The 23,776-nt window shown below is 44.7% G+C and overlaps 1 protein-coding gene across 5 annotated transcripts in view; it reads left to right on the top strand.

Moving 5' to 3' along the window:
• The window catches only part of ULK4 (unc-51 like kinase 4), a 582,128-nt gene that overhangs the window by 74,044 nt on the left and 484,308 nt on the right, over positions 1–23,776 (top strand). For all 5 annotated transcript variants that reach the window (XM_047874598.1, XM_047874600.1, XM_047874597.1 and 2 more), the window contains exon 18: positions 20,305–20,412. In XM_047874598.1, coding sequence (XP_047730554.1) covers positions 20,305–20,412 — 108 coding nt within the window. The remainder of the gene's footprint in view (positions 1–20,304; positions 20,413–23,776) is intronic.

The raw sequence follows: 23,776 nt of genomic DNA, 5'->3' as shown, positions 1-23,776 counted from the left end.
TGCTCTTATAATCTGCAGAGTATCTAGTAAAAAATAGCTCTAGCTAAATAGTCAATAGCAGGGATTAAATAGAATACTAAATGCTCAATTCAAAATAAGTCAGCAAAGTAGAAAGAAAGGAAGAAAGAGCAAATGGGACAAAGGGAAAGCCATATAGCAAGATGATGGATTTAAACCTCCCTGCATTAGTAATTACAGTCCGTGTTCGTGGCTTAAGTAGTCTATCCAAAAGGGGAGAGATGGTCCTACTGGATAAAGGAGAGAAACCTAGCTGTGTACACTTTAAATGAGACCTACCTTAAAGAGAAGGATAAGCTAAAAAACATGCAAAAAGGATATACCATGGAAACACTAATAACAAGAAAACTTGTGTGGGTATATTAATAACCAAGTAGACATTAAAGGAGCATTATCAGAGATGAGGCTGAGTATTTTATAATGAAAGCTTCAATTCGTTAGGAAGTATGAACAGTCCTTAATCTGTATGTGTCAATAGTGCTTTAAAATAGATGAAGAAAACTTTGCTAGAACTACAAGTAAAAGTAGGCAAATCCGTTCGGATTGTTGGATAGGTTTTAAACAAGGAGTCAGAAAGAACATGTAAGATTTGAATGATACAGATGAAAATGAACTAGTTTGACATTTATAGAACACTAACTCCAACAACTGTAAAACACGTTCACCTGAAGTACACACTGAATGTTCCCTAAGATGACATTTTCAGCCACAAAAAACTGTATCTTAACAAAGGATTAAAATAAATTGGATTAATGACGTTAATTAAAATTTGGACTAAATTCTCTGACTACAGTGAAATGAAGTTAGAAATAGATAACAGGAGGAAATCTGGAAAATCCCCCAAATGTTTGGAAATAAAACACTTCTAAGCAACTCATGTGCCAATAAAGACCGCTCAAGAGGATTTAAATAATACTGTAAAGTGAATGATAATGGACACCTGATACATCAAAAACTTGGGGGGAATTTAACGTGGAATCAAGAGGGAAATAGCCATAGCGTGAAATGCCCCTATTACAACGGGAGTTCCAAAGACTCTAGTGTGCGTCGGAATTACCTGGGAGGTTTGTTAAGGTGCAGATTGTTGGCTCTCCCCCCCCCAACCCCCCATCATTTCTCATTCAGTAGGTCTGGAGTGGGGCATGGTAATTTGCATTTCTAATAAAGTTCCTGGGTGATTTTTGATGCTGCTGGTTGAGGGGCTATACTTGGAGAACCACCATATTAGAAAGTAACTTTTAAGTTCCAGTAGGAGGAGCTAGAAAGAGGGGAGCAACTTAAACCCAATGCAATGACAATAAAGGTATACTAAAAATAAGAGCCAGAATCATTGAATCAGGGAAGTAGTAATAGATAAAAACCAGTGAAACCAGTTGTTCATACTTCAGTAACTTAAAATTATTGAACTTCTAGCCAGATTGATTAAAAAACAGAGAAGATAGAAGTTACCAATGTCAGAACTAAAAGGGAGAGAGCAGTATAAATCCAACATCCTTTAAAAGGTCTTAAGGGAATAATCTGAATGACTTTAGGTCTGCATACTTGCAGTTGAAGTGAAATGGGCAAGTTGCCTGAATGACACAACTTTCTGGGATTGCCCTGATCAGAAAGAGAAATTTGGAAAGCCCTATGTCTGTTAATACATTGTTGAAAACCTTCCCGCCAAAAAAGCTCTGGGCTTAGATGACTTCTGGTGAATTCAGTCCCTGTATGTGTAGCAGGATGTACATATGTAATGGTGTGTACATGAATATATATTTATATTTACCCTGATTTTCATTCGACATCAAGTTAATTTAGCCTTATGAGAAAATACGAGACAGGCAATATAGCATGAATGACAACAGCATGCTAGAGATGTCCTCATGTAGGTGTGACCAGTGATGATCCAAGCCACTTTGCAGTTGGGAAGCACGTGGTTGAAAGAGGTGACACCGGATGGGTATAGAGCAACCCATTTTGGGGAAATCGTCATCTCCAGAGTTCCTTAAAGTTGTTTTCTTGTCACTGAGCCATCTATTACTGAGTTACCTGTCTTCGTGTATCGTCCATCCGTTTACCAACTCTCGATATTTAGCTGTCTGCATATCTAAATGTCTGTGTCTGAGAGTGCTTTATATATTCCGTGTTTTCTTCCAGTCTGTGGCTTGTCAGTTTCTTCTCTTTATATTGTAATCCAAAAGTCAATTTTGATTAAGTTTCAGCTTTCTTCTGTTACAGATCACGCTTTTCCTATCTAACGTAAAAAACAAAAACAAAAACAAAAAACTTTGTCTCTCCCAAGACCACAAAACATTTTTCCTGTGTTTCTTTGTAAATACTTGCAGTTTGGGATTTTATGAGACCGACATGCTGCTGGCTGCGCTGAGAGGGAAGCTTAAGTTTTGGATTTTATATTTGGGCCTATGATGTATTTTGAGTTAATTTTGTATGGGATATTAGGTACGGATCAAGGTTTATTTATTTATTTTTGGCCTCTCATCATCAGATACTCAACGGGCGCTTTCTTTGGGCAAAGTTCTGGAGACAGAACGATAAATAAAAAAGATGTTGTCCCTGTCCTCGTGGAGCTTTATAAAGGACAAAGGGTATTACAGAGGAAGTCCTGATGGAGCCTACGAAGGAACCACGGTGAAGCAAAAAGAAGCTCAGGATGGTTACTTTAGTAGAAGGGAAGGGACAACCATGTGCCAATGAGAAAATGCTCGCCCTTTTTATTGCTTCTCAGATTGAGGTTAAGTTGAAAACAGACCTTTCTCTTGGACGTGGCCAGAGGGACGGTTATTAGTGACCTTTCCTAAGTATCGTTTGTGTGGTAAGAAGCACGTAATGGTTGGGAATGCTTGTGTAGAAAACCAGAGGTGAGGGGCGCCTGGGTGGCGCAGTCGGTTGGGCGTCCGACTTCAGCCAGGTCACGATCTCGCGGTCTGTCCGGGAGTTCGAGCCCCGCGTCGGGCTCTGGGCTGATGGCTCGGAGCCTGGAGCCTGCTTCCGATTCTGTGTCTCCCTCTCTCTCTGCCCCTCCCCCGTTCATGCTCTGTCTCTCTCTGTCCCAAAAATAAATAAACGTTGAAAAAAAAAATTTTCAAAAATAGATTTAGGGGCGCCTGGGTGGCGCAGTCGGTTGGGCGTCCGACTTCAGCTCAGGTCACGATCTCGCGGTCCGGGAGTTCGAGCCCCGCGTCGGGCTCTGGGCTGATGGCTCGGAGCCTGGAGCCTGTTTCCGATTCTGTGTCTCCCTCTCTCTCTGCCCCTCCCCCATTCATGCTCTGTCTCTCTCTGTCCCAAAAATAAATAAATGTTGAAAAAAAAAAAAAAAACAAAACAAAAAAACCAGAGGTGAGGAAGTGGTAGGTATGTATCTAGATAAAGCAGTTTACCTGTGAGGATGAGGCACATGTCAATGCCAGTGGAAGAGACTGACTCCAGAGGGAGGCATTGAAGATAAAGACTAGTGAGGGGCTAGCTGAAAGCATATAATCCTTCACATGGGTGGGAGGGAATGACTGAGTAGGGTGATGGGCCTTAGGTCAGAGAAGGGGCACTGTATCCACTATAACGAGGAAGAGAGGATTAATAACGGTAGGTGGAGCGGGGTAGGGGGGTATGATTTGGTGGTGAAAACGTGCAGGGTCTTCATCTACTGGCTTCTGGCAATGCAAGTACATCAAGGTCAGCATCAGAAAGAGGGGAGTGGGTGTCCAGCGTATTTGAAGTAGAGGAGAAGCTATGAAGCTGTCCTCTTCCTGAATGGGAAAGCTGGCTCACCAGGAAAAGAAAATAGGGTTCCGTAGACCAAGCTTGTTGTAAAGAACTTAAGGTGAAAGGAACCAATCTGCCTAGTTGTAGGACACTCTCCAGAAGACAGTTGGCTTTCAGTCACAGGAGTGGTTGAGTCCATTGGAGGGTGAGAGGCCACTTCTAAACCCTTTCACATAAGGCCCTATGGTGTTGAGTTTTAGGCCCCAGAGCCCAGTCCTTGTAGGAAAGCAAGTCCGTGAGAAGTGAGCATGCTCATTGGCATGGATGGTACGGTCGAGTTTTAACTACTATTGTGGAAGGGCTTTGAAAAAGGATCTTAAAAAGATGGGAGTGGAGATTAGAGAGTATTTGTATTTGAGAAGTACTGCAGGTATACTCAGGGTCTGGGATGGGACTGTGTGGTGAGCGGCTGAGTTGGGGTGGAGGAACAGGCCAAGGAGCTGAGTGATGAGGCCAAGGAACCGTGTGGTCAGGGTGCTGGGTGTGGATGTCCGCTTGGATGAAGGTGTGGACAGGAGTACAGGTGGGAAGGAAGGTGAGGAGCAAGGAGCCAGCGTCCTCAGTGGCGAAGAGGAGGGACTGGGGAGTCCGTAGCCCAGGGCACCAGGGAGGCTAGTGTAATATGATGATGCAAGACTGAATTGTGGGTCCTTTGTCACGATGGAAGGTTTGGGAACGTTACCAGGAGTGAGAAGGACATCAGCCTTGTCTGACCTCCAAATACACTTTGAGTTAGGCTCGTTATTACCTTTGCTGTTTGACAGGGCAACAGGAACCATAAAAAGAGAGCTAGGTTTTCAACCAGAATCTCAGAGAAAATGATTTCTCTCTTTGGAAAGGGGCTATTTAAATTTGGCCCATCATCAGGACTCCGTTGACAACAGTGTCGTGTGTTGCCCGTGTGTGGCAACTCAAGACAAAGCACTTGCTAAAATGTAGCCTGTGGGAAGAACTTCTGAAAAACTAGCCATGTTTCTGGTAATACTTTGCTTTCTGAAACCTACATTTGAGCAGGATCTTCTTTCTGGCTGACGGCAGTTTGTAAAAATGGCGCTAGATCTTTTCCTGAAAAAAAGACTTGTACACCCCCCCCCCCCCCCCCCGCCTTTTGTAACAGTTACATAGTCTCACAGTGCTTTGTACCCCACTCCAGCGTGGATGTAGTCTCCTCAGGAGTTTTTGTGTTGAGGGACTGAGAGATGCCATCTTTTACATCAGATACTGTGAAACCATTTCTGGCTTGTTTGTAGCCCTGAGCTGAGCCTGTTATCAATCCTAATCCCCCACGTTGTTAGTTTCAGTGACTCTGCCCTTGTACCTCCTGCAAAACAAACTTGTTTTTCTGTTACTTGTTGGACAGCATGAGAGAAATTTTTTGAAAATAACAAAGCGACGGTTGAATAGTATTCAGGTCTTTGTGTAGAATGAAGTGAAACGTTCTGGATTTGTTGTATTAAGCCATGATGCAGAAGTACGGATCATTTGGGGGAATTGCCGTGTTTGAGTCACTTTTGCATACAAATTAAATCTCTCACATCAAAGAATTCTTAAAAGGCATGTTTCCTAACTTCTTATAATGGTAGAATTCATTTAATTTCTTACCTGACGTCTTGCAGAATAATTTTTAGCTTCTGTGTTTTCTGCTCCAGTTTTTATGATCATTTTACCTGGGCTATGCACATACCTTTGTTATAATATTTTCTGAGCAGCAGTTGTGAGGCTTATATATTTGAATGTGATATAATTTAGTAATTCTTGGGAACCTAGCAGAGCATCACATTTAATTTTCTATTAGATGAAAGAAACCTGGAAAGAGAAGTGGTGATGGAGAGAATTGCACAAAACAGAACTAATCAGAGCTGATCCCTGAGGCAGAAAACTGCAATTTAAAATGAGCTTCCTTTGTATTTCTACTATTTGAGCAGTGTTGGTGGGCCGACTATTAAGAACATAGTAACAAGTGAATAATAGTAGATATGTATATAGCAAGCTCAAAACCACAGTATTGAGGTTATGTTCTTTGTGCCATAGCTTTTAAATATTCCAGGCCCTAAAAGACTCAATATTAATGAAGTACAATGGTACCTTTGTTTCTTTAAAAAATTGGTGTTTAGTTAGAGAGAGGGGGAGAATGCGGGTGGGGGAGGGGCAGAGAGAGCCAGCAAGATTCCCAAGCAGGCTCCTTGCGGTCAGTGCAGAGCCTGATGGGGGACTCGAACCTACAAACTGTGAGGTCATGACCTGAGCCAGAATCAAGAGTCAGAGGCTTAACTGACTGAGCCACCCGGTGCCCCTAACTTGGTTTCTTCAGAAAACATTTACATAGCTGGTGTGGTTGTGTTCTGCTGATCCCAAATAAAAATGTCATTTAATCCTCGATAAAGATACGTAGGTGTCTCATGTATCATCTAACCCCCCCCCCCCCCCCCCCCAGTCGCTCCTTCATTAGACACAGAAGAAAGGGTCTAGCAGGACAGTGTGGCAGTACCTGGAATGTGTGTTTGCCTTTGTTTTTCCTGTCTGGACTGGCTTCTCTCTTCCTGTTGGTCAGGTCTGGTTGGGGTTGCCAGGGGAAGGCAGAGAAGTGTGGAAATGTAGGATGTGCGTCTCTTCCTAGGGGAGCTGCTCAGAGTCCTGGCTGCAGTACCTTGTTAGAACAGCATGGCTTTCCTCATCGTTGAAGGCAGATTCTAGATTGAGGTCTCTGCAGACTGCCAGTGTCTTAACTTTGTACCACCCTCTCTTAGCCACTGCTACGCAGTTGCCGTTGGCGACCATTGTTGCTTGGTGAGTAGCCAAGAAGCGGAATTCAGGGACTAATCTTCACATACCGAGATGACGTATGAATCCACTGTCCTTGGCAATTCCAGCAGTTCCTTTGTTTTTAAAAGAAAAATTTTTTTTTAACATTTTATTTATTTTTGAGACAGCATGAGCAGGGGAGGGTCAGAGAGAGCGAGCGAGACCCAGAATCCGAAGCAGGCTCCAGGCTCCGAGCTGTCAGCACAGAGCCTGACATGGGGCTCCAACTCACAGACCGCTAGATCACGACCTGAGCCAAAATCAGACACTTAAACGACTAAGCCACCCACGCGCTCCCAGTTCCTTTTTTTTTTTTTTTTTAATTTTAATTTGGGTAAATGAACTCAGAATTATAAAATGGATAGTTTGTGAAGGCTTCAGAGGCTGTTACTCAAAATGAAACGTGACAGCTTACTCATTGGTCAGTCTAAGTGTATGATGTTGGTGTGATTTTTTTTCAAGAAGGAAAAGATGAATGCACCTACGAGTGGGGGTCAGGGGCACTGTCATTTCCAATGTTAATTGGTTTCAGAAACAACTGCGGGGAAAAATTGGAAAGTGGGGCTTTCAAAGGGAATTCTATCATTCATGGTTCCAAACACATGGTATACTCAAATTGGGATAATTATCTGATGGTTCGTTTACAAAGGGGATAGTGCCGTTATCCAGGGTTAGGAATAGTGGAGTTGCCCTTACTTCTTGGTCCAAAGAGAAGAAGGGGGGGTGGGGTGGATGCCATTTCTGGAACAACATTTGGGAGTCGCAGTGGGAGGCTGATTGAAAGGGGCAGTACCGTGGATGTTAGAGATGGCTCAAGTGCAGGGACAGGGATGGTTAATCGACACCTGGAATAGGCATCTGCCCCTGTGAGGACAAAATGTTGTTCCCTTCATGATCAGAGAGTTCCAGTGTAATCAGCCTGCCACTGTGTGACCACCTGGGGCCTCTAGGGAACAGAGTTACATCAAGACTCAGTGTTGGTCTCTGTTCACGGCAGGCTGGAACTCGGCAGTGGCAGTGGCCAAGTCGTCCTTTGTGAGCACAATTCCATGTTGTGGGGCCCGTGCATAGTCACCAGTCTGGCCTCCATGCTGTTTTGGTTGTACATGGGTTCCTTGAGCAAGCACCAGGGTAACTGGTGAAGAATGTTGACTGGCACCCACAGGTGGTTCTGCTTTTCCAGCTGACTGTTGATCCCCTCTGGTGGGCATTTATAGGGTGGGTTATGAATGTATTTACACTCTGTTCCCATTCAAGAGGCCTCCGTCTATACTTCTTTCCCCACACTTTTTTTTTGTGGGGGGGGGGGATGTATAAATTTGTTCTTTCTAGTTAGCTACTGCCTCTGAGTTGGTATAGACCCATCCTTTGGTCCATCTCTCTCATTTAGAGAAGTACCACCCACAATTTTGCCTACTTGGAGCATTTCCTTTCACCATTGTCTTTGTGGACCAAATTGAATGGGGTTGCAGTGACGTGGCCATCCACTTCCTGCTGATTCAGACATAACATGCAGATCCATATGCAAACCAGGTTTATGCTTTTTTCTCCTGAGAGGGAGGAAATCTAGAACATTCTGGGAAATCATGAGTATAGGCTGAGGAACAGGGAGGCAGCTGAGCAGTGGGAGCAGATAATCATGGGAGTCTGAGTCACCTATACATATGGAGTGAGTGAATCTGCTTGGCCCGGGCCCATTGTTAACATTTTAATTGAAAAGTAAAATGCTGCTGTGTGTAACCCGTGTTACGGGTAACATCCAGTTCATGATGGGCAGGGCAGGCCCCATATTATTCCAGGGTTCCGCAGCAAGCCAGGAGCTGCTTTTGAGATGAAGGACAGTTGTTGACAGAGGGCAGGACAGGGCCTGGTTCCAGAATCCTTGAGGTCTGTGCTAGGAGTCTGCTGCTATGGCTTGCCATAGGCTTTGTATAGCATTGCTGTCGGCCACAGTCACATACAATAGCATTAAGTCTGCTGAGTCTTAAGACCCAGCTGGCAGAGAAGCTTGTGCTTTGGCTTGGACCTGCTGCAGAACCCTTTCTTGGGCCCCTCTCAAAACTGGCAGCCTTATCAATGATCAGGAAATGGATTGGAGCCTATAAAACCCAAACAGACTCCCCCACTATTGAACCTCCTTATCTAGGTGGATAATGCGAGGTGCAGCAACTTCTCTTTTACTTCATTATTATTTTTTAAGTTTTATTTATTTTTGGTGGGGGGTGAGCAGAGTGAGAGAGAATCTCAAGCAGGTTCCCCGCTGTCAGCACAGGGCCGTGTGCGGAGCTCAATCCCATGAACCATGAGAACATGAGCCGAAATCAAGAGTCGGACGCTCAACTGACAGAGCCACCCAGGCACCCCTCTCTTAATTTAGAAGGAGTATTATTTATTACATGCCCCAAGACGGCTGGATTCCTAGGTACTGCACCAGTGTAATAGACCAAGGGCTTTTGCAGGATTTATCTCCTACTCTCTGGCATACAAGCTAGGGTGCTGCTTACCAGGTCCAGTTAGCATGTCACCAGTATAACGAAACAGTAGGATATCCTGCAGATTATCAAGGTGATGGGGGTTCCTCTGGACTATATTGTGACAGAGCAGGAGACTTGACGTAGGGGCAATTTAGTAAGTTGAAACTGCCTCTGATTTTATTTACTGATCGGACTGGGAAAGAGAGCATAAGGAGTGCCAGGGGCTATGTTAATTTGGTTCAGTAAAGATAGCACGGCTGAACTGCAGCTCTAATAGGCATCGTCAGCTGATTAAATTTGCAGTAATCTGTAGTCCTGCTCTGTAACCCATGTGGCTTCTGTACTGGCCTGACAGGCAAGTTAAACGGGGACGTGGCAGAAATCACCATCCCTGGGGGCGCCTGGGTGGCTCAGTCGGTTAAGCGTCCGACTTCAGCTCAGGTCACGACCTCACGGTCTGTGGGTTCGAGCCTCGCGTCGGGCTCTGGGCTGATGGCTCGGAGCCTGCAGCCTGTTTCCGATTCTGTGTCTCCCTCTCTCTCTGCCCCTCCCCCGTTCATGCTCTGTCTCTCTCTGTCTCAAAAATAAACGTTAAAAAAAAAAAAATTAAAAAAAAAATCACCATCCCTGTACCTCTCAAGTATTTGGTGCCATTGAGTCCTAATAATTGACCTGGCTGGATATGACCTGCTTTTGGTTTCCTGTCATTGGGCAGGCAGGGAAGGTGTTGTAGTTCCAGGACCTTCTACTTTGTCTCTTGGTACTCTGAATAGACCTCAGTCCACTCGTTGGGAATCCATTGTGGGGATCCTGCTAGTTGCTGAGTGTATCTTTTCTCATTGTATGTTCTAGACCTAGGAAAATAACTGAGGATAGCTCCACGGGCCCACTGGACAGATGTGAGATGGGTTTAGTAAGATCCCATGTGGCACATGGCCTTGATAAGCTCTTTCTTGATCTGACTACTGCAGTACAGTGGTTTCTTAGGTCTCCAGAGATCAGCCCAAGTTCAGAGCCAGAGGGTCTGGGCATTTCCCTTTTCCCAGTGCTCAGTCCCATGGTAAATGTCTGAGGACAGTCTGGGGAAGGAAGGTGGTGGGGAACATCCCCAGCATTCGCTCTGTGACCATTTTGTAGGGATCTCTTTGGAGGGGACCGTTAGCTTAATGGAGGAGCTCTGGGTCTGTGAAGCAGCTTGGGCCTGGGGTCTGGATGAGAGGCTGTCCTTGTCTTGGACTCCAGGGGGTCAGAATACTGTGATCACACGTTGCATGTGACTCACGGTGGCACTTGTGCCTACAGTTAAGTGCTGCCTGGGCTTCTACCCTTGCTGGATCCCATCCCATTATTCCCATTGTGACCAGAGAACCCAATTCCACTGTTGGTTTGCTCCACTGTCCCTTCTGGCCTGTCAAGGATAGCCACCTCAGAGCTTCTCAAAGATGCTGGTGTCCCTCTCACTAAGGCATGCTTTTCAGGCCCACCTTGGAGGGATGGTTTAGGGGGTGGCTGGGCAGGTTGCATTTTGTAGAACCACGTCAACATTTTCAGTTCCCTGAGCTTTCAGAGTCTGTTTTCTGTAATTCGGATGTCCAGGCTATGCCCTGGACCGACTAAACCAGAGTCTCTGGGGCTAGATGCAGGTATCTATAGTTTTTAAAGCTTTGCAAATGATTCCAATATGCAGGCAATATTGAGTTCCACAGTAGTGATTTCAGTGTTGTCCTAGACCTTAAGCATCACCGGGCAACTTGTTAGATGTACAGATTCTCAGGCCCCCCCACCCCAGACCTACTGAATGAGAATCTCTGGGGGTGGAGTTCAGCAGTATATCTTTACAAATTCTTCGGTGATTATGAAGCACAATAAAATTGAGAACCACTGCTGCTCTACAGTCTCGGGGAATCCTAGCATTTTGACCTCATTAACTGTAGACCATCATTAAGGTCAGGTTGCTGCTGGTCAGCCTGGCAAAGTCCCAGGTGCTTGAATCTCCGGTCTCCCAGGTGAGAGGCAATGTGAATGTGATCTGCAGACTTGCTTTTCAGACCTGGTTCAATTCTTAGGGAAGATTTCCTCCCTGCCTCCCACTGTTTCATTCAGTACCAAGATCTCAAGATTCCTTACCATCCTCTTTTGTAGGCTGGTTCACTTTTTATTCATATATCCTTGGGGTTTCTTTTCTTTTCTTTCCTTTTCTTTCCTTTTCTAAATATAGTTTATTGTCAAATTGGTTTCCATGCAACACCCAGTGCTCATCCCAACAAGTGCCCTTCTCTCTGCTCATTACCCACTTTCCCCTCTCCCCCACCCCCCACCTACCCTTGGTTTGCTCTTAGTCCTTAAGTGTCTCTTATGGTTTGCCTTCCTCCCTCTCTCCCCCCTTCTTTTCCCCTGTGGTCTTCTGTTAAGTTTCTCAAGATCCACAGGGGCGCCTGGGTGGCGCAGTCGGTTAAGCATCCGACTTCGGCCAGGTCACGATCTCGCGGTCCGTGAGTTCGAGCCCCGCGTCAGGCTCTGGGCTGATGGCTCAGAGCCTGGAGCCTGTTTCCGATTCTGTGTCTCCCTCTCTCTCTGCCCCTCCCCCGTTCATGCTCTGTCTCTCTCTGTCCCCAAAATAAATAAACGTTGAAAAAAAAAAAATAAAAAAAAAAAAAGATCCACATGTGAGTGGAAACATGAGGTGTCTGTCTTTCTCTGCCTGGCTTATTTCACTTAGCATAACACTCTCCAGTTCCATCCACGTTGCAGCAAATGGCCGGATCTCATTCTTTCTCTTTGTCAAGTAGTATTCCATTGTATATATGAACCATGTTTTCTTTATTTATTCGTTAGTTGATGGACATTTAGACTCTTTCCATCATTTGGCTATTGTTGAAAGTGCTGCTATAAACATTGGGGTACAAGTGCCCCTATGCATCAGCACTCCTGTATCTCTTGGGTAAATTCCTAGCAGTGCTATTGCTGGGTCATAGAGTAATTCTATTTTTAAGTTTTTGAGGAACCTCCACACTGTTTTCCAGAGCGGCTGCACCAGTTTGCATTCCCACCAACAGTGCAAGAGGGTTCCCGTGTCTCCACATCCTCGCCAGCATCTGTAGTCTCCTGGTCCATCCTTGGGGTTTCATCTGAATGTGAATGGTCTCCTATATTTGATGCCACACTGTGGGCGGGCCCAGAGGTTTGTCTCTTGTTCCGTTTCAAAAGGTTGTTTCAAGATCACCAAGATTTAGCACATGCCGCCAGGGTTAAAGTATCTTGAGGGTTTACTTATTTCTCTGTTTTCCTCTTTCCTCTCTACTTTTGGTCTTTGAGGTTTCCTTAGTTTCTTGCCGGTTCAACTATGCATTTTATAAAGCTACGTAAAAAGATTTTTTCCAGCATTTTTTGTTATTTTCAGTGGGAGGAGTGTTCAGGATATTTTGTCTATCACCTATCAGAATGTACAAAAGAATTTTAACGGTTACTCAGGTTTCACACTACAGATTTATTGCAGTCTGACCTCTGATTTCTTAACTTAATCTGCATAGCAAGGTCTATCCAGATACTTTTAATACACTGCTTTTCTAGTAGTTGGTGCCTTGCATTCATGGTGGCAGATCCATGAATCCATAAATGTTGATGGCAGATTTTAGCTGCCACACAAATGATCATCTTTCCTCCTTAGATGTGTGTGCCATAGTTTCCTGAGTGTTTTATTAGTGATTATTTGAATTATGAAAACTCCTTTCTTTCTGTGTATAACTAGGATGGTCTCCTTGAATTGAATGAGGGATCAGTCTCCTGACTGGCTAGTTTATGTTGTGGTAACAAAGACCTGGGACGTCTCGGGCTCACCTTTGATCCTGCGGGCTTAGGTGGCTCCAAGGGCAGCTGACCTCAGCATTCCCGGCTGTTTCCACATTTCCATCTCCATCCAGTGTCGTGCTTGAACGTTTCCTGGGGCAGGGAAGAGAGGCGGGAAAATTGCACGTGGGTGTATGGACATCGTTTCCACGTTCAGTAGGCTGGAACTAGTCACATCAAGGGGGCTGGGGAATCTTTTTGTGTGTCCAGGAAAGGAGGGGCACTGTTGGCCACTTTTCCGGGTTGACTCTGCCTAACTGTAGCCTAATGGGTATTTATTAGGGGATAAGCAAGGTCAAAGGCTCCAAGAGACTGCTTTGGAGCAGTGAGGACCTGGCGGCTCTGGAAGGCCTCGAGCAGGATTCTCTTGGAGTCTTGCTTGGGGCCACTGCCAGAATGAGTGAGTGAAGGTCAGCTATGCCATTACTGTGGGTCACTCCACTCAAGGTTCATCTCTCTCTCTCTCTCTCTCTCTCTCTGTTTCTTTTAAATGTTGATTTTTGGGAGAGTGTGAGCATGAGTGGGGGAGGGGCAGAGAGCGGGAGACAGAGGATCCGAAGCAGGCTCTGTGCTGAGCTCAGGAACTGTGAGCTCCAGACCTGAGCTGACGTTGGACGCTTAACCAGCTGAGCCACGCACGTGCCCCAAGGTTCATATTTCTGAGCAAGAGCCCCGCTGGCTGAGTTTAGATCGTGGCCTTCTCTTGACTGCTCCACACTGTGGGAAGAAAGAGGTTCTGAGGGGAGTTGGGGACCCTTTCAGGTTCCATATTTAGGGTGCAGAATGCCTGTTTTGTCATCCCACAGACTAAACCCAGTACAGGAGAGGTATTTAGCCACAAAAGAGGTTGAGGAGTGTTAGGAAGAGGGACTGGATGACCAGTGAGCAAAAAGTGACCGGTTTCTTTTGCAGTTGAAATTTGTTGACACCTAATTTAAAAACAAAACAAGAGGCTATGAAGTTGATAGAGTTGGTATACCGAGTGCTTCCAAACTTTCTATATGACTGTAAAAGACGGCATAAGAAATCTGCTTAGGTGTTTTATTTGCTTTTCCTGACAGTTTTCTTTTTTTTTTTTTTTTTTTTTTTTAATATTTATTTATTTTTGAGAGAGAGAGAGAGAGACCTTGGATGCACAACTGGGGAAGAGGCAGAGGAAGAGCGAGACGGAGAATCCCAAGCAGGCTTTGCACTGCCAGTGCAGAGCCCCGTGCGGGGTTGGAACCCACAAACATGAGATCATGATCTGAGCTGAAATCAAGTGTTGGATGCCCAAGGAACTAAGCCACCCAGGCGCCCCGACAGTTTGTTATTTTTAAGAGAAGGAATCCACCGATTATAGGTTATTTGTTTATATTTAGGCCTCAACAGGGAAGTGACAAGTTAGCAGTCCTTACTTGAGGTTCCCCATTGCCTGATTTTAGGAGTTAGATGCCAACCGATACTGAGATAATTAAAGGTTACATCCACGGAGATAATATTAAAACTTTGATGTCAAGATGTCACCAGGAGAGGTTCATGCAGACTACGCTGCTTCATTGGAATAATATTTTTGGTTATTAAATACAGAACAGAATTCTATTCCCGTCAAGCAAGTTTGCCATCTTTCTTCTGCATCATTGACCTGTCTTTATGTGTCAAGACTTCCTTCTCTGCCTCACTTTTTAACCAGCACTTGTGAAAATGAGGGTTTAAGTTTCAAGTCCACAGGTGTGATTTTACTTGGGAAGGCTTAATCAGAAACGCAGGACCCAAAGGAATGTAAGATTCAGTACAAATAAAATTCAGGCAAGAACTGTGAGGCTCACAGTGTTCTTATTTTATATGCCCTCACTATGTTTGGGACATTGAAAGTGGGGTTCTAAGAAAGAAAAAGCCTGGGCAGAGTGCTGTTCGTTGGGATTCTTGGTTTACTTGAGTTTGTGGATGGAATACCTCTTATTTCAGAGGTTAGGGGAGAATACTGAACAACATCTAATTTAAAAGGTTATGGTATAGCTCTTACGATGACTGCTGCTGTGTCTCCTATTGGGAGTAGTTAGGTAGGGCTTTAAAAATGTCCCTGTGGGGTAAAAACACTGACTAGGAAATGCCAGCTATTTCCTGGATCTGGAGTTTAGTTCAGTTTCTGTTTGTAGCTGTTAATTGTATACCTGTGAACATGGACACTTAAGAACTATTTTGAGGTTTAAGAACAAGCAAATGATACCTGTGCAAGTGTCCAAGCATTAGTTTCATAACTGCGGAACTTCCAAGCTTTGGTATTCATACTTCTTAGTTCGTCATCTTCCTGTCTTTTTGCCTTTGACCTGAGAGACTCAGTCCAGGCTACGTGACATTGGTGCACATTTGACCATTTAGTTTAATCTGATGCCTTCGTATAACGCCAGAAGAGGCCTCATTCCACCTTGTCAGAGTTGTGATAAAATGGGTTTGGATTTCAAAGCAGTTTAAGAAATAGTACAATCTTAAATTATTATGTGTAGTGGCCAATCGACCAATCATGGCTTTAGTTGCAGAAGGATGGTCTCCATTAACGACGGTGTATATTTGCCTCAAAGCAAAGTGATGCTAGAAATAAGCCCTCTCCCACCCCCTCATTTTCCTTTACTTAGGTTTTTCAAAAAATGGCACACAATACTAGCATAATGCTTGAATATCTGCCCTGGTTTTTTTTTTTTTTTTTCCTCTGTTAGTTTCAGTGTTAGAAGGCCAGGTGAATTTTCACAGAATACAGGAAAACATACATAAGAACAGTATCTTCGAATTACTCATATTTTTGAGTTTGAGGAAGGACTAAACAAATCTATTTTTAACCTTTTGTTCTGTTTAGTATTGGCATTTTCAAATGTCATTGTACCTAGGTCAACGAAAACTTGTTTTTCTCTTTGGTTATTTGTCCCTCATGTGGAATGGTTGTTTATTATTCTTACAGTTGTGCTTTTCAATATTAAAATTTCTTTAAAAATGACAAGTGAAGGGGCGCCTGGGCGGCTCAGTTGGTTTCGTGTCCGACTTTGGCTCAGGTCATGATCTCATGGCTTGTTGAGTTTGAGCCATGCACGCTGGGCTCTGTGCTGACAGCTCAGAGCCCGGAGCCCGCTGCGGGTTCTGTGTCTCCCTGTCTCTTTGCCTGCTTGCACTCTGTCTCTGTCTCTCTCTCAAAAAATAAACATTAAAGGAAAAAACAAGTGGAAAATCTATGCAAATAACATTGCATACAAGCATTCTGTGTTGTGTACTGTTTAGTGCTATCCAAAGTTAAACTGTTTTGCAAATGAGCTGTCCGCTGGCTGTGGTGTTACTAGCTTGGATTATATGATGTGTATCTGTTTACAAGACACTAAGCTCCAAAGCAATTTCTGTTAAGCTGCAGGCGGTTCAGACAGTTTTATCTCTTTAAAGATCTTCAGCATTAAAGTGTTTTTAATTTCAAGTGACGTTGATGGATTCAAAAGGCCAGTGGATTCGACAATGGGGAAATATTGTAAATCCCTGCCACTAACTTTGTGAAGCAGAAAGTAGGATCTAGGTTTCAAATGTAGTATGAGGTTGACTCTTGAAAAGAATTAGGCCTTTTACTTGGAGATAATTGTAGATCATATGCCGTCGTGAGAACTAGTACAGAGATACTGTGTATTCTTGATCCAGTTTTTCACAATAGTAACATCTTGGGAGTCCTACGGTATGATATTACAGCCAGGATACTGACACTGAAAGAGTTAAGGAACAGAGGCATTTCATCACCAAGAATAGTTCATGTTGCTGTCTATCATTTGTCTCACCCCCACTTCCACCGCTGGCAACCACTGATCTATTCTCCATTTCTATACTTGTATAATTTGAGAATGTCGTGTGAGTGCAGTCATATCGTGTAGCCTTTCGGGACTGGCTTTTAGACTTTGGTGTCATTCTTTGGAGATTCATCCAGGTTGTTCCACGTGTCGGTAGTTGGTTCCTTTTTATTGCTTAATGGGACTCCATGGTATCAGTTGTACCACAGTTCGTTTAACCATCCCCATGTCGAAAGACACCAGAGTCATTCCCAGGTTTGACAGTTACGAGTAAAGCTCTTACAAACACTGACGTACAGGTCTTCGTGTGGATGAAAGTCTTCATTTCTCTGGGAAAAATGCTTAAGATTTGGGGTTCAGGAAAGAGCGGACTTGCCACCAAATCACAGTTTCTCTGGGATGTATGCTTAGGGGTACGGTTTGCTGGGTCCTTTGGTATATGCATGTTGAGTGTTTTTTGGTTTTTGTTTTTTTTTCCAGACACTGCTGCAGTTTTCTAGAGTAGCTGTACCATTTTGTATCCTACCAGCAATTTCTGAGTGGTCTAGTTTTTCTCCATCCTTAGCAGCAATTGGTGTTGTCGCTGTTTTTATTTTTTTATTTTTTTATTTTTGCCATTCTGATGGGTGTGTAGTGTTACCTCATTGTGGTTGTGATTTGTATTTCCTTAACTGCTAATGATGTTGAACATGTTTTCATGTGCTTATTTGTCAACTGTATATCTTCTTTGATACAGTGTCTGTATCACTGTACAGATTGGTGCCCAATCTTTTTGCCTAGACCCTGAAGAGTTTACCCCATTCTCCCCTCCCCTAATTTCATAGTTTCATGTTTTACCTTTAAGTCCATGATCCATTTTAAGTTCGTATGTTGTATAAAGCGTTAGACTTAGGTTGAGGCTTGCTTTTTGTTCGTCCTTTGGATAGTCCGTTGCTCCAGCATCATTTGTTGAAAAGGCTGACTTTCCTCCTTTGGATTGCCTTTTCACTTTTCTCAGAAATCAGCAGGCCATACTTGTGGAGCTATTTTTGGATTCTGTGTTCCATTGATCGATATATCTGTCTCTGGCAGTGCCTCACAGTTTTGATTACATTATGTATATACTAAGTGTTGAGATCAGATTAATTTCAGCACTTTTTTTCCCAAATTGTTTTGGCTATTCTATTTATTTTACCTTTACACATAAATTTTGTTTTACTAAAATTTTTTTTAATGTTTATTTTTGAGAGAGAGACAGAGTGCAAGTGAGGGAGGGACAGGGAGGGAGAGGGAGACACAGAATCTGAAACAAGCTCCAGGCTCTGAGCCTCAGAGCCTGATGTGGGGCTCGAACTCACAGACCATGAGATAATGACCTGAGCTGAAGTTGGATGCTTAACCGACTGAGCCACCCAGGTGCCCTTTATTTGTTTATTTTTTAATTTATTTTTGAGAGAGCACGCAAGGGGCAGAGAGACGGAGATCGAGGATCTGAAGCGGGCTCTGTGCTGACCACAGACAGTCCAATGAGGGGCTCGAATTCATGAACTGTGAGATCATGACCTGAGTCGAAGTTGACACTTAACCAACTGAGCCACCCAGGCGCCGCTACCTTTATGCATAAATTTTAGAATAATCCTGTTGATATCCATCAACTTTTGTCTAGGATTTTGATAGGAATTGCATTAATCTGGGCTATTGGGTTGGGGAAAATTGACATCTCTGCTATATTGTCTTCCCATCTAGTATACCTCTTGTGTATCTGTTTATAAGATGGTCAGGAGTGTCCACCAGAGGACACAGAGGAGAGGCTCGGGAAAACAAAGTGTATTCTACTAATAGGTCCTTGAGACTTACCATGGCATGCCACACATGGCCACGTGGAAGAATACCACGGTGGTCAGGAGGCAAAAGATGGCGGTGAGGGGCCTGCTTAAGCCATAGCCTTTATTGGGATTTCTACAGGAAAGGCATGGCAAGGGTAGGGTGAATAGCTTGGAATTGCCTAGTTGAATAACTTAAGTAGGCTCTGGGCTATTGGGATAGTTGGATAGTAACTGCCCCTGGGATGATTAAGGCAGAAGAATATTACCTTCTAGGGGGGGGGTGTATGGGCCAGATAGAGGAGGGTATGGCTCTGGATTGGTTAGTTTGCATATGAAAGAATTTTCTGAGCCTTTGCTGTCTCTAAGAATTGGCTAGCCTTGGGAGGGTCAGTCTGCATAGTCGGAAAGGTTTTTTAAGATGTCAGTACATCATAATTACATAACAATACAGTACACACACAAATTCGTCTTTCCATTTATTTAGATCTTCTTGGATTTCTTTTAAATGATATTGTGTAGTTAGAACATGTAGATCCTTTATATGTTGGATGTATATATATACACACATACACACACATATATATTTTAATATTTATTTTTGAGAGAGAGAGTTCTAGCAGGAGAGGGGCAGAGAGAGGGAGACACAGAATCTGAAACAGGCTCCAGATTCCGAGCTAACATTATGAGCTGTTAGCACAGAGCCTGACGTGGGGCTCGAACTTGGGAATGGCAAGATCATGACCTGAGCTGAAGTCGGACCCTTAACTGACTGAGCTACCCAGGCACCCCTTGTTCGGTTTATATTTAAGTATTTAATATTTTTAGTGATTGCAAATAGCATTTTTTTTTAATGCTCATTTATTTGTGAGAGAAAGAAAGAGAGAGGGAGGGAGGAAAGAGGGAGTGGCGGGGGGGGGGGGGGGGGGGGGAGGGAGGGAGACAGGGAATCTGAAGCAGGCTCCAAGCTCTGAGCTGTCAGCACAGAGCCCGGTTTTGGGGCTGGAACTCACAAATTGCGAGATCCAGACCTGAGCCGAGGTTTTATGCTTAACCAGCTGAGCCACCCAGGAGCCCCTGAATTACGCTGTTTTAGAGCAGTGCTTCCACACTACGTATTTTGTTTCAGAATCGGGCCCCTCTATATGTAGCATCCTGAACCTACTCTATCTTAGTTTATGGTCACACTGTGATTTCATTGACGTGTGTTCTGGTGTATGAATTCCGGCAATGAGTGTATGTAATTTCCTTAGCATGACACCTAGGAAATTAACTGGATTTGATAAAATAGCCTACTGAATTTTTAAGTGGATTATATTGACACTTCGGAATAACATTTACTACTCTGAGATTTTGGGAGGAGTCATTTAAAAGTTTAAGGCAGTGTAAGACTTTTTTCGAAGTCGGAGGTGCTGGAGCATGGTAGGCTCTGTCCTGCCATCTGTGTTCACTTCCTGGTATCTGAGTGAACTGGACGGAGACCTGCTGTTCCTCTTTGAAGCCTCCGTTCCTTGTGTTTAGAGACTGAGTAACAGTGGCCTTGCAGGATCAGCGGTGGAGTGCAAGCTCTTAGTAACTGACAAGTGCCATATGTATGTGCCTTTCCTTCACTAGATACATTTTTACCTTTCTCTGGGACACTTACTGCTTTCTCAGGAATAAGACCCATGTTTTGAAAATAATTTGGAAACTAGTTCTTAAAAATGGAGAGTGAATTTTGTTGAGTGTCTTGTCTTTTACCTATAGGTTAAAGAACTAAGAGATACATATGAACTAATCTCTCTCTTTTTTTTCCCCCTTTTTCAGGCAATTACTGTCTTAACTGAGTTAATTAGGGAAAACTTCAGAAATAGCAAATTAAAACAGTGCCTCTTACCAACCCTTGGGGAGCTGATCTACCTTGTAGCCACCCAGGTGAGACCTTCTGATTACCTCTATTGCTGTTTGACATGTTCTGACATATCCTGGCTAACAAGCGTTAATATCCTATAAAAGTTGTTTTGGTTTCGCCCCTTAGAGTGTTGCATGTTGCAATCAGCTTGTCCAGTTCTGCAAATCATTAAAAAAAAAAAAATTACATTGACTGTGCAGATCAATTTGGGAAGTACTGTTATCTTGATAATTTTGAATCTTCTGCTGTGTATTTGGAATTGTACTGACTGTGTCTTTTTTTTTTTTTTTAATGTTTTTATTTTAGAGAGAGAGAGAGAGTGAGCATGAGTGGGGGGTGGGGGGGAGAGGGACAGAGGAGGAGAGAGAGAGAGAATCCCAGGCAGGCTCCACGGTCAGTGGTCATTGCAGAGCCTGACATGACGCTCGATGCCACGAGCCTGGGGTCATGACCAAGTTTTGCAGGCCCCCAGAGTAAAAGCAGACCTTCGGTGCTCAGCTGAGCCCTCAGGCTTGCAGTTATCTAACTTTTGGGTTGATTTTTTGTTTCCCTGTCAGATCTCTGATGCAGTGTGAGGATGTCAGAACAAAAAGAGTTGCTTTCATTAGAAGAGTGGTCAGGTGCCTAGTTGGCCATCTGATCAGGGATGAGAGTGTAGTGTAATTCTTTTTGTTGTTGTTTCTTTTCTTTCCTTTTTTTAAATTATTATTATTCCCTCCAGCTTAATTGAGATATAATTGGCATGCAGCCAACTGTACATGTTTAATGATTACAATTTGATCAGTTTATACACACACACACACACACACACACACACACACACACATGCACACATACCTGTGAAAGCATCACCACAGTTCAGATAATGGACATACCTGTCATTTCCAAAAGACTCTCCACACTTTTTGCAATAATACCTTCCTCCTGCCCTTCCTACTGCTGCCTGCATCCACTCATTTGCTTTCTGTCACACAGACTAGTTTGCATTTTCTAGAATCTTTTGGAATCATACAGAATGCTGTTTCTGTTTGCTTTCAGAAGTAGATGTAAAGAATCCTCTTCTTTGGTACATACTTTAATTGGATATAAGCTAGGCTATTTTAATAAAGGGGTGGTTCTGTGGCATTTGACTTCAACTTAGGTTAGCAAACTGGAAACGGAAGTTAGGTCCCTGGATCCATAAAATCATTAACTTTGCACGAGATGAGGGCTTTTCTGGAATGGTCACTGAATATATGTGAACCTTCAAATCTCCGCTCAGTGCTGGTGTAGTGAGACTGACCCGATGTGATAGTGTGTATTGTGTACAATACAGAGACCTAAGCCCTGTCCTGTTGGCTCTCTGGAAGCACCCCAAGGTGACAGGCTTGAGAACGGAAGAGCAGAGCCGAATCGGCCAACAACATGATGAGGCAGTTTGCTTATTGTTGGTGTGTATTTTCTTTTATCAGGGGTACCTCCCACCTTGAGCCTGGGCATTCCTGTTGTGTCACCTTTTTGTCCAGCTGATAATGATCTCTCACCTGCCCTGTTACAAGAACTCTTAGATGACCTCCTTGCTTTGTTCTGTGCCTGTTACCCTCTGCTAGCCAGACTGAGCCTGTTAGAACCACGGGCGTCTACGGTGTCTGTCACTCCTCAGAGCCCTCCATCGCTTCTTGTCTTGCTTCTTGTCACGGCCAAATCCTGCCACTGACCTTGTAGGCCCTGGGGGGCTGCCTTCCCGGTGCCTGTGTGACCTCCCCTCTCCCTGCTGTCCTCCTGCCTTCCTCCTCCCGCCACACTGACCTCCCCATGGCTCTTTGAACCCGCCATGCCACACTCCTGCCTCAACACCTTTGGACTTGTTCATCCTGCTGGCAGTGATTCTCCCTGAGACAGTTCGGATCCCTTCAGAGAGTCTTCTCCTTGCGTGGTCTTGCGTGGTAGGAGATGGGGCCACCCTATGTACGGTCTTCCTCTCGCTCCGTACCCTGCTCTGGTTTTCTTTGTAGCAGCCCCAGCATCTTGACTGACTTGTCTTGTTTTCTCCTCCTCCACCTACTTCTTCCTTCTTTCTCTTCTTCGTCGTCTTCTTTCCCCACTAAATGCTATTAAAACAGAAAATTTATCAGTCCTGTTCACGGCCGTGTGACCATCATTTAGAAGAATTCCTGGCACTTCGTAAGTGCTTCTATAAGGCGCGCCCCACACCGAGACCAATGGGACGGGAGGGAGTGAGCAAGGAGGCAGGGCTGGAGAGACTGGCCAGGGCATGTTCAGGAAGGAATCTGGATGAGTCCGATGTCGTCGTCGTCGTAAGCCTGTGAGCAAGGGGAAGTCACTAGGGTTTTAAAGAAGGGTAATGGTGTCATCTGATTTGAGTGCCGGAGGGAGGGCTCTGGCTTAAAGGTGGAGAATAGGTGGGAGAACGGTAAGAGAAGATTCTGAGCTGAAATTTGAGTAAGCGAAGTAGGAGTGAAGTTCGGCGGGCGGAGAGGGTGTTTCAGGAAAGAGAAAGCCAGTAGGGCTGAGGTAGCTGACGGTCCATGAAAAAGTTCTGAAAAGAGCCTGCTGGATCGAGTGGCGTGAAAGGCACCAGAAACTCAACAGGAGCTGTTTTATATGTTTATTTACTTGACTTCAAGCGAGGGAGTTGGGAGAAAGCATCCTGGAGCGCGCTGAGCCTCTAGCAGGAGGTGAGGAAGCTGGGACCAGCAATGTGAATCGAGCATAGGTGTGAAAAGGAGCGGGGGGGCCGAGGCCGAAGGGAGCCCCGTTTGGAAGATGGGGACGGTGAGGTTATTGTAGTGGAAATGGAAAGGACCCCGTGGACAGCACTTGGAAAATTTAGCAGTATGGGGTAGATAGCAAGGTAATGACCCTGGAGGAGGCAGGATGGGAATGGGATGCTGGGCCCACGTGGAAGGGGTGGAGGAGCCTGTCCCGTTGTAACCGCTGGGTGTAAGTAGCAGATGGCTTCAGGGGTAGGAAACGGCCGGGAGCTGCTTTCTCACTCACGACTTCCGTGATCTCTGTGGCGGAGGAAAGTCGGTGCAGTGGCCAGAGGATCACAGCTGTGAAGTGGCCCTTTCTGAGAGGGAGTCGGTCGGAGAACCGGATGCTGCAGAGTGAGCACGAAGCTCCCTGGGCTTGCTGATCCCACGTCATCCATGGGCTCTGTGTTCTGGGGTCACCCCTCTCAGAGCCCGGCTGCCTGAGCACAGGCCTGGGGAAGCAAGCCGCCGGCTCCCTCGGGGGTTCGTTTCCCCAGAGAAGGGAAAAGGACACGCGGGAAGGGTTTTGGCCTTTGGCAGGAGGGGTTCAATGACAGACCAGGGGATCTAAGTGGCTGGGGGAGGGTAGGCGATAGAGTACAGAAAGGGTGTGGTAGACGGTCTGAACAAG

This window comes from Prionailurus viverrinus, chromosome C2 (assembly GCF_022837055.1).
Source record: "Prionailurus viverrinus isolate Anna chromosome C2, UM_Priviv_1.0, whole genome shotgun sequence".
Taxonomy (NCBI): domain Eukaryota; kingdom Metazoa; phylum Chordata; class Mammalia; order Carnivora; family Felidae; genus Prionailurus; species Prionailurus viverrinus.
The sequence above is the reverse complement of the archived record's forward strand: the minus strand, read 5'-3'. Positions and strand labels throughout refer to the sequence as shown.